The 11,764-nt window shown below is 39.3% G+C and overlaps 1 protein-coding gene across 1 annotated transcript; it reads left to right on the plus strand.

The window, feature by feature from the left end:
* The first annotated feature begins 246 nt into the window (after positions 1-246).
* LOC6614457 (translation initiation factor IF-2) lies at positions 247-1,378 on the plus strand. The gene has a single exon (XM_002038854.2). The coding sequence runs from the start codon at positions 367-369 to the stop codon at positions 1,210-1,212; it is 846 nt and encodes a 281-aa protein (XP_002038890.2). The 5' UTR covers positions 247-366; the 3' UTR covers positions 1,213-1,378.
* Positions 1,379-11,764: the final 10,386 nt, after the last annotated feature.

The following is an 11,764-nucleotide window of genomic DNA, read 5'->3' on the forward strand; positions in this document are numbered from 1 at the left end:
GGCGAATCTCGGTCGTTATCAAAAAATTTAGTAGCCATGGACCCAGACTGACGTCTGACATGGTTTGATTCGGCGAACTCGGGTAAATTTACAAGATGAAAACGAAAAGAAAATGAGAGCTTCAAGTATATTAAGCCACTTACATTGGAAGTATTATATTATTTTTCTAATAATCATTATAAAAATGGAGGACTGAAATTTTTTCGATATAACGCTAATCTAGTTAACATAGATTAAAACATCAAAGCTAACGCATCCAGCTCAATCTGGGCAGAAATATTACTTAAACGTATAAACATTTTATATATCCCAAAAATAAGAAGTAGAAGCTAAAAAAAAAAAAAACAAACACTTTGTCTTATAACCATGGCGACTAAAAGAACAAGGTTCGATAAAATGAACCTGGGAATGCCCGTTCACTCGGACCCCTATGAATTGGAAAATGAATCGACCACGTCGTTGGAAAGAGAAACCAGCGAGAAGGTCATGTCTCACAAGGATCTGGTGGAAAAACTGCATAAGGAGGCAAAGCTCACGACGCCGGACTTCTTCGCATATGATCCATCCTGCAGCTCGGACGACTCTGAAGGTTTCGAATTCCTGGAGACTATCAAAGAGAGAGCCAGACGCATATCCTTTGTACGACGCCGAAAGCTGCACTACACTGAGTTCTCAACGGTCGAGTTGGCCAGGCGTCTGATCCGCGAGGAGTTCACAGAGTCCTCGGAGAGTCTACTAAGCGTGGATGATGAACATATCTCCGAGATCGGCGAAGAGGAGTGTCCTCCGTGTGACTCGGACACCGACGACTTACTTCCGTATTTCCAATACGATCGGCCTACAGACCAATCGATGATTTCCGACGATAGTCTGCCAAAGGAGGATCCCGAGCCCGGATTCCATCCCGCCCATCATTGCTTTAATAAGCTAATGAGCCAGACTCCTGATCCGCCGATAGTGTACGTTTCCGCGGAACCAGAACCGCAACCGGAACCGCCAATGGAACAGCGACAGGAACCAGAACCAGAACCGGAAACAGTACCACCACCACCGGCTCCGGAAGTCATTGAAAAAACATCTGCAGAAGAAGAAAAACACACTCGGGTCCTTGACCATGGTGAAAATATTGACCTAAAGAATTTGAACGCCATTCAGAAAAACATAAGTTCGAATGTAAAAAAACATTCTGGTCAAAAAACGCGTAATTTATAAGCTAAAATTTATTGATACAACAGGATATGGGATCCCGTTTCGATAGATTTCTATTTGACTGCAAACACCAACCTCCTTGTGCATTCGATTAGTGTTGCCTAAATTAAGAAAATTTCTTCATATGTTTCGTCGGCTCGAAATCAAAATACAATCCGTGTAGCCGAAATGGTGCAAATGTTTTTACCTCATATTCCTGAAGTTATAGAAGGCTTTATTTTAAGCGTACTGTCAAATAAACCCATATTCGCAAATGCATCCAAGCTAATTTAGACACCAAATAACCATAATCGCCTCTGATCTCAAATGACTCCATCAACGCCCTCTTTGCCCAGCTCAGCTTTAAAAATATAGTTTTCTCGACCCGGAGACCGCACAATTATTTGGGCCATAAAGGCCCACATGAAGGGACGGAGGACATTCAAAGGGATAACTAAGTGTGCACAATAATGATGCCTAACGGGTTCCACTCTTTTCCTTGCTTTTCTTTGCGTGGGTGGATACTAGGAAGATGAGACAAAAAGGAGCTAGAAGGACAATGTGCTGAAATTATTTCAAAAGTCTTTGTGTGCAATGAAATTCCGTAAAATGCGGTAATTTTGTATTGGACTTTTAAATTAATAAAGTTATTACTCCTAGGCATAATATGTTTTGGTCTTGAAATTACTTTCTGTAATATTTAGTTAGTTCTTCGTAAACAAGAATCATTCATCACAATAATTGTCGAGCAAGTACCGATTTCAATTCTTTTGTTTGTTTTCGGATCTGTATAAGCTCAACTTACATTACAATATTTCATTTATTATCCATGCCCATTTTTTTCAGTTATGCAAGCCAACATTGTTTGCGGTCTGTGCGTGTAAATATTTTTGGTACTTTTAAAATATTTTAATTACAAAAGTGTACAAATACTATCGTACTTTCGTTTTCCTTTTTATGTCGGCCATATTTTCCCTTTCGATACCGTTCATTGTTTCGTTAAATTCAGTTATTCTCCAATTATATTCGAAAACTGATAGGCGAAATGTAGATATTCCATTTTAACATGTTAAATCTAACTTAATCTTGATTGCAAGAGATGCAATATGAATATAAGTTTAACATAAAATCTAAGGAAGTTATAGAACTTCAAATCTAGCAGTATCTTGTGTGGCACACTACTTCTGTGGTGTGGCAATTAAATTCGTCTTACTTAATAGCGTATTCATTTAAGTAATCTTCAACAATTTCAACCCAGACGTTCTCGGTTTTTGGCCAATTTGGCGTTCCTTTCGGCCATGAAATGGAAATAAATATCACGTCATACGATCTGCACCAAAATCGTCGTTCGCCTAATGAAGACTTTGTTGTCCATGAAGGCTAAAGCTGGAAATGTCTAGACATTCTCGGTTGCTTGAACCCCACGGCTGTGGATGCAGTCCCAGCTGCTGCCCGTCTCGAGTTAAAAAACAAGTCGAAGAGATTGTAATCCCTACTTTAGTATACTACGGCACTTTTATGACATTTAATTGCCGTTTGCTTTTAGTCCACACACACGCTTCTCGTCTCCAAAGTTTGTTTTTAAAAGGGATACAAGAGTAAATTGGTATTAAGAAGCGAATGCTGCTGACCTTCCTGACGTACTTGTTTCAGTGAATCCGATGTTTATCCAATTTTTACAACTTTATCTTGTTTATCTCTATCATTTGCATTCATTTATCATTTTTTAGTTTATAAATAAATTTTTGAATTGATGCAAGCAATTCTCTTTTAAGTGAAGTGAAAAGAATCGTCACTTGCTAACCCTTAAACAAACCTAATTAAAATTAAATGTATTTTAGGGCATCGCAAAGTGCTGAAATTAATCTTTAGCATGGCAATTTGGTTAATTTTTTATGGGGGGCCCACAAAGTGACACGTCATGCCGGCAAATCAAGCGAAGTGGTCTGCAAGTGCCTGGTCCTAATCATCATCCAAACATTTTGGCCAGTCATCGTGACTTATGTCAACCCGATCAAGTGTGTCCTCGCTCGAGTCCTTGTATGTACATGCCTCGTGTAGCAAGGATACAAAGCAATTGTTCACCGCAATCAGCGGCATTTGGAGAGCAATAGACTTAATGTCCGACGAGGGGAGCAAACTGCAATCGGCATTCGGCGATGGCAATCGAAGTTTCCAGCGATAGGTAATCGGTAATCAAGCGTGGAATGAGTTCCCATGACTGTTTTGCATTTGAAGTGGCTTCATTTTGCTTTGTTGCTCTAGATAAAACTCCTTAGTAATTAAATTAAATGCCTAAATAATAATAATTATTTCTGTGGCTTTAGAACACATTTACTTGAAATCATGACTTCCATTCTTTTTAGTTTTAAATTAAATTTGTAAGTAATGATATCGATGATATAAGCGATAGACCGAATCCCCCAGTGCCACCTTGATTGATTGAGTTATTGATTGATTGACCTTATTTGTAAGCACTTATGGGACAGTTTACCCTTTTGACCAACTGCCATCGAGCGTGAAGCTGTCAAAACGCGGCTATCGGCTGGCATCGGAGGAGGAACGGAGCGGATGGTATCCATAAAATATGGCTCAAAGCCGGGCATCACGTGCCATGAGTGTTGACCCCAAAAGTAAACCGAAAATCATAACTCAATGTCGGGCTAACCAAGTGCAAAGCGCGAAATTAGTTTACACTTGAACTCGTACAGTCCGCCCACCTGGTTTTCCTTTTGCACTTTTCCGAGTCCACACCCACGGCTTTCCACCCGCTCTGGTCGGCCTTCTTTTTGCTGCAGTGGCAGTTGCAGTGGCAGTGGCAGTCGCAGTCGCATTCGTGTTCATGCATAAACAAAATGGCTGCTGCAAAAACCGGAAACTGACAGCAAACGACATTTGCGATATGCATCATATGTCTCCCAGCTTTTCCGCCCGACCCACCCCCTGTTTTTCCGCTGTCATTTTCGTTGATGCGGGGGCTGGGGGGTCGGCTACTTGGCATATTTCTGTCGTGTCATTGTTCCTTGTGCGTCTTTTTGTGCAGCTGCTCCGGCTCATGCCCCTTGTTTTTCCCAATGAACACCCCCCTTTACCCAGCCCAACTCCTCACTGTCTGCGACTGTTAGCCTTGCAGGTGCAATTATGACGGCGGGCATCGCATCGGTGTCTCTGTCTTTCGTGGAAAACAGCCAGTGGGCGATGGGGCGGAAAAACAGTGGGCTGTATGTTGTTGGCAAGGGGGTGTGTGTGGCAGTGTCAGCGACACATAAACATTAAATCATCAGGCAACTTTTTGTAACTGTCATAAAATGCCAGCAACAGCAAACAGGGATGGCCTCTCACGGCTCATCAGTCAACTGCCTGAATACCCTTACAGCTTTAGTAAAATTCGACTGAATATAGAATCTTTGATGCAATAATAGCAAGTTGCGTTCAAAGTGTGACTCAATTCATATGGAAAAAGGATTCATTTAAATGTAAACGGAATGCATTCCTTAGATTTCCATTAATTTTGTAAGGTAATAAGTTATTTATACACATTTTTATTTTAAGCTTGGGTTTAACAGTTTCGTTGGTGTCATTAGTAAAGGGCTTGTAATTTTCAAAACCATTCACATGGTAAGTATATCCAAATGGGAAGAGAAATTTAAACAAGTTTGAAACAAATGAATGTTGAGTGAAACAGAAACATCGGCAAGAAAAGCAGAGCAGATATCCTGATTCAGCTAAGAATACAGGGATTACTTGACACAGAAGCTTAAACAATTTGTATTTTAAAAGTGGTTACTCATTTGAAAATTAAATTAACGAAACGCAAGATTTGGATTCATTTGAACTAACATCTTATACTTATATATAAAAATTGTAAAATTCAAAAACTTTAATCGAGTGGCTACTGTACGGTGGAAACTTGTGCCCCTGTTATTCCAATTTCTGTAGCTTCTTTTGACGTTCCACTGCTTCTGTTTCTGCATTTCCGGCTGCTGTTGCTGCTGCTCCTGCTAAGCCGGCGTAGTAAATCCTTAAACACCCTACCACCCAACACGCCCTCCTCCCCCCTACATGTCATGGCTCTAATGAGCTGTATGTGTGTGCGAGAATGTTGCATTGTTGTTGACGTTTCAGCTGGCATATGATGCTTGTTAGTGAGTTTTTCTCATTGCTGTTGTGCTTCTTGCGCTGGATGCCCCTTTCCGTGGGCCAGTGTGTGATGCTCCGGTCTGGGTTGAAATATTTTCATGAGTTTTGACAGTAATGTGTCGCAATGGCTGTCGCACTGTCTTTTTGCAGCGCCATCTAGCGACGGAATGTCCGGAAAGAGTATGCAACAAAAAAGTCACATGGAGGATGTTTCCATTTACAATTTGTTTACTCAGTTACAAGTAAATTATTGAGGCATATTAACAAACACAAATGATGTAGTGTGTTAGAAATTTTGAAAAATTTCGGAGTTTGAAAACCCGTTCGAACTCATTATGCTTCAACTATTTTGTTAACGGCGAATTTTGGAACACCATTAAGGGGGCTAGCAGAGACAGAGCAAAATGGAGGTGATTGTGACATTAGAGGGGGCAAAAAGACTGGGCCATGTTGGAATACCGCTGCCGTCGCGAGTGTTTAAGCGTTGATTACACTTTCGTGTTTGGGCGTTGCTTGTCACTTGTCTCTTGCTCCTGTACAAGTTACTCAGCTGCATTGTTTTTCCGGCTGTTGTTGCTCTAGTTGGTAGTTGTTCATTTGTCACATCTGTCTGCATTTGCATGTTGGTTGTGCTCAACGAGATTGTTGACTCCTTCGTCCTCCAGCTGCGTTTTTCATCCATATGCAGGCGGAAGTGTATACATGTGTACGCCTGCATGTTTTATGACTTTTATGCTAAATAAAGTATAAGTGCACGTATTGATCTTTTATGAATATATTCGTTAAGATTGTTCACGATTGTAGAGAACTTATAGGAAGTATTAGTGCAGACATCTAAATTTAATCAGTCTTTAATTAAATCAAAGATTTTTTATGTTCAGCTATGCACAAATGTTGTATATTTGATATGTAAATAATAATTACAAACTAAACCGGCTTCCGATTCAATAGTTGAAACAAATTAACTAGTTTTAGTTTTTTGCTTTGTGGTGTTATTTAATTATAGGAAACGAGCAAACGCTCAAAAAGCAATCCAAGCTTAAGAGAATGAAATGGTTAAAGTTTAATTAATAGTCTGAAACCAACATAGATCAAATTGAAATTTAGTTTTATTATTAAGAATGCTTATAAAATGATTGAAAAAAAATTTAATTGTCTATAATCACTCGGCTTTGTAAAATATATATATTATAGTTTTTTTTAACTCCCAGAAGACAGGATAAAATAATTAAATCATGTATGCTTAAAGGGATGCAATAAATACATCAACGATTCATAAATATTTGATATAAATAATTGCATTTTGTTATGTGCCAAATTAAAATGAAATGCCATCATCATTTCTGATGGCATGTCAAATGTTGGGAATTAAGTTTTCAACCGAACCAAACCGAACTCCCTCGACGGGGACGACTGGCTGACTGACTGGTGGGCCACAAATCTTGCGTCAGCGTCTGGTGTTGATTGCCACAATGGGTATTCTGCAGCCTAGGACTCGGACTCGGATTCGCATTCGGATCCACACCCACCACATGCCCACTGTGCAGGAGAGAGAAACAGTCGGAACAGGCGATATTTCATGTACATGCCATATATCAATGTCACTTTACTTTGGCAAACAGTTTCAGTTAATACACAATCAATGTACCAATGTGTTATCAATAATAAATTGCTGGCGATTTATCAGTCAATGCAGCAACGAAAACAACAACATCAGGCAGGAGTTACTCTACCAAAAGCGAATAGTTCAATTCTAGCCAAAGTCTTAACTTAACAGGGAAAATAAGGGCCAACGTCACACGGAGATTCCAGTTAATGTCATCGAACGGGCGATACCCATGTATTTGGACCCGAACGGTAAGTAAAATAATAAATACTACAAATAATTTATAGTACTCCATCCATAAAACCTGCATAATTTGCTAACATACTATTTCGCTAATAAACCTTTAGGTTGTATCAATATTCAGATGGTTGGATTAATATATTCATGTATTTATTTACTAAGATTTTTTCTCTTATTGGGTGAATCAAGCGATTCAGCCGAGATATACGATATTCCTCTGAGAATGTGGGAAAAAATATGTTGAGTCCAAGGGGAACTTTGCCATCCCATCCTCCCATCCTCGTCTCTCAACCGCTGGCCACACACGAAAGTCAAACATAAATCGCTCTACCATTCCCATTCCTTCGCTTACTCCATCTCAACTCCGCCTGCTCTCCTTTACTCCTTGTAAAAATTATGGCCTTGCGTGTGTGTGCAGAGAAAAACATAAAGGTTTAAAAACATATGGTTTTTTTATAGTGCTTTATTACTAAAATTTATAATTGATTATTTCAATTTAATTGCGTTTTTATTGTAAAAATTTGGTTTGTTTTTCAAACAATAAATGTGAGGAAATTAAAGGTATTTATTCATTGTTAAAAGTACATTTAAAAGTTCACCTGCTCATACCATTTATGCCCACCCGATTTCAAGACGTTCTGTGCACATCTTCAGTTCTAATTTTTTTTGCCAGTGTTTTTGTGTGTGCAAGTTATGCGCAGCATGCAAAACTGTGCACGTGCTCGGATGAAGTGTATAAATGTGCTGGTGGCGAATGGTCCCTTGCCAGCCGGTGGAAAATGCTCCCAGCCACGCCCCTCTTTTCCACACCGCCAACGCCGTCGCCCTTTTCCGCCTCCGTTGGTTGACTGCTTCACCGTTCCTTCGACAAAGCGAGTCATGCGGTGGACTCATATCGGATGACAATTAGGCCCTGGTCATCAATTCCAAGTGCACAAGCGATAAATCTTTGGTAATTTGTATCTGTGTGTGCGGCTCTCCATCTCCCTGTCTCCCTCTAAAGGGAAAGCGACGTATGTCTGTGTGTGTGAGTGTGGGCTATGGCAGGTTAAGTGCCGGCAACTCTGACTAAATGTGGTTTACCAAGAATGGAAATATTCGTTCTTGTTGGCGGTCTAATTGAAATTTTTTCCCATTTATGGTTTTTATAAATTTTGTGCTGGGAACAAATTGGCGGTCGACTCGAATAATGAAAGTTGACTTTATTATAGCTATTTGGTAACAGTTTAGGAAGCCACAGATTCGCTATAAAAATCTCCGTAAATTTGTGCCACTATTTCAAACGAAAATGTGTGTATTTCACAAAAATGTCATTTAAATCACTAAAGGGTGTTGTTGAAATACAGAAAGTGCATCTAAGAATGACAGCCAAGATAGTTATGAAATAAAGAATCAAGATTATGTTGCTATCATTGTCAACTGAGAAAGCCACTCGAGAATTGATGACAATCTAATTTGGTGCTATTGCAACATTTGGCACTGTGTGAATATTTTATCTGTCTCTTTACAGACGGCCAGCCACAAGGCTTTAATTTAAATAATTGATAAATTATAATGCTAGTCCGGCTGAGTGACTGCTCCCTGTTGGGAGCGGAAGCCGGCTAAAAGTTTCTCATTAAACAAATATTTTCACAGCAGTTAAAATTTATGTTGCCAGCTAGACGCAAACACTGGGTAAATATATGTGGAAAATTTATGCGACGTTGGCCTGGCCAAACTGCAGCGGGTGCAGTGCAGTGTAAACAGGGGCGCTGTGGAGGCGGGAAGGGGCTTAGGACAAGGACATGGCAAAGGACACACATACACATAATGCAAACATGTGACTTCCGCATGCGGTGCAAACACTTACGCACACTCCACCCCCGGTGCATTCATAAAGTTGCTCCCATAGTTGTTAACAACTCGAGCCAGTCTGTGGGTGTCCTTGTGTCCTTTCCAACCGCTTGTAGCTGGGCTTGTATGGCCAGGACCCCCTGGAAGCCCCTGGAAACCCTTTCAGCCCACACCCTTTGGTAGCGGATGAGTTGGGGGTTAAAGCAGCATAATGTGAAATAACTTATTGCCCTTAAAATGTCATTTATGTCAACGGTAAGATAAGTTACCCATACGCACTGTAGGCCCGCACACCCCAGACACACACACACACACTTCCGTTTTGTCCGTTTTGTGTTATTCTCTCCGCCTGGCGGGCTTCTGACAACAATTAAAGTCAACAGGAAATGTGACACATTTACTTTTGGTAATATAATATTTTCAATTATTTAGCATAAGTGCATTGCACATCATACACCCTTTACACAATGTCTACGCGTTTGCTACCCTTTAAGGAAGTTTATTGGGCTGTGTGAGAAGATGGTAGCACATAATCGAAATAAAATGTTGTTAAATTGGCGACATTTTGGCTTACATTATAATATTTATACTATGATATATGAGAATTTAATATAATAATTATTTAAATACAGGTTTTAGCTAAATGCCTTTTTAATATATTATTATATTAACCGTAAAATAATGTATTCTAATTTGTTATATATAAGCAAAGTTAGCTAAAATATTTTTTAATTATATATTATTTATATTATATATCATTTTCCAGAGCATTTTAATGTGCGGCATTTGCTGAACAAATTTTCCTCTTGTTGCTTGAAATTTAACACATGTTTTGTGTTTTACCATTCGAAATATCCTGCGGCATTTTCCAAAAACTAATTAGCTGCCTTGTTACAGCTCCACTCACAAACACATTCGAACAATAACAAGATTTTCCGTTCTCCTCAACGTTGACATACTGCATTCTGTGCTGAGTGCGGTTTCCATTTTCATTGCATTACACAATTTGCCGTTCGTGTCTATGTGTATGTGTAAAGGCCGGTTACGCTTTCATGAGCACAATGAGCCATTTTATTCAAGTGTAAAGTTTCGACTGTTATTAAATAATTTTACTTCAATTTATTCATTTATTTATTCATTAGCTGACCTTATGATTTTTATAGTTCAATCGAAATTCTTGTCTATATTTATGAAGGTTGTTAGGTTCGTATGGAGAAATGTTTGCTAGTTCTCATTGCCATGGCTCTATGATTGACAGCAGTCTGATAATCAATTTATATGAACACACTAAACTACCAATATATGTAGATGCTTATCAGTCATTTAGCCCAATAGAATTCTAAGCACGCAAATCCCATACACTCATTTAAATATCCAAAAAGTATAACAAATACAGCGAAAAGCAACAAAACCATTCACCCACTATTTGCCACGCATTTTGCCAAACCAGAAAATCGTTCAAAAAAAGAAAAAATTAAACCCAAACACATTACCCACAATTAGGTGGGATAGAAAACGACGGGTTTGGTGTCTAGGTATACGGTGTCTAAACACATGTAAAATGCGCTCAGGAAGCGACATTGATAGAGACAATTAACAGCTCGACACGCCATATTTCCTATATGAATACGAATATTTATTCCAGCCACGGAAGAGGCGGGGTACTGTAAAAAATTAGCTTCTTATTTCATAATACAAATGACTGTGATTTTAATTAGCAATAATGGAGCAAAAACATATGAGTTTGATTATCTTATACGCTCAATATGCATACTTCTTTGATGCAAATAATTTTTTTAATTGCATATCTGTCAATATGCTACAGCAAAAGTTTTCAGTGCAGTAAAGCGAACGTCGACAGAACAAATACCAAAAATTTGGACACATAATTAAAAATACAAAAGCATAAAGAGAGGCCAGGAAGCGGCCTGCTAATGGCTGTCGATGGCGATTAATTTATTGTTATTGCTTAGGTAAACAAAAGGCGGCGCCAGAATCGAAATTGCAGAACATCCTTGGCCATATTATTAGTAAACCAAATGCGTAGCCATAAATTACCGCTCAGCGAGATGGCCGAATGAATCTTGAGAGCAAAAACTTGGACCACAAAGGCATATATGTAATGAAAATGGCTCGAACCTCCGTGTAGCTGCGGAATGTAGATGGGACAGGACGAGGTCCTTGTGGTTCAGCCAAGGATTGGCCAGACGTGCGTGGCCGCGCCCAAGAAATTAGCGCTTTGAATTGCTCGTGCGTTCGCATATTTTATTTGGTCAGTTCTCCCCGACTTCATTTCAATCAGCATCCGAAGAGGTTTTGCTTAATATTTTATTTCTATTTTTATATCCGTCTGGGCTTCTTATGTATGAAATAAGTTTAAGCCTAAGGTGAAACATTTAAATTGGTATTCATGAAAACGATTAAGTGTATTTCAAATCCGTCCACTTAACGCAGATTTTGAGTAATCTGTGAATTATTTAATCGTGTATTGTCTGAAGTTCTGACCAATGCCTTCGCTTACTTATAGCATTAAGCTATTGTCCAACTCCTTTCCTTCCCAGAACAACCAACAATCGCCCTAAAGCGTGCCCCTTTCGGAAAAGCCATCTATTTTCTTAGCTTACTTCGATTACTATGGAGTGGAGTTCCAGGGAAAATGTGTGTGTGTGTGTGTGTGTGCGTTTGTGTCCAAGGTGTTTTAATTAATTAGCTTTTTGTTTTTATGCCGGCGCTCACTTGCTGTGTTGCTTCACCTCC

The sequence above is a fragment of the Drosophila sechellia genome, chromosome 2L (assembly GCF_004382195.2).
Source record: "Drosophila sechellia strain sech25 chromosome 2L, ASM438219v1, whole genome shotgun sequence".
Lineage (NCBI taxonomy): Eukaryota > Metazoa > Arthropoda > Insecta > Diptera > Drosophilidae > Drosophila > Drosophila sechellia.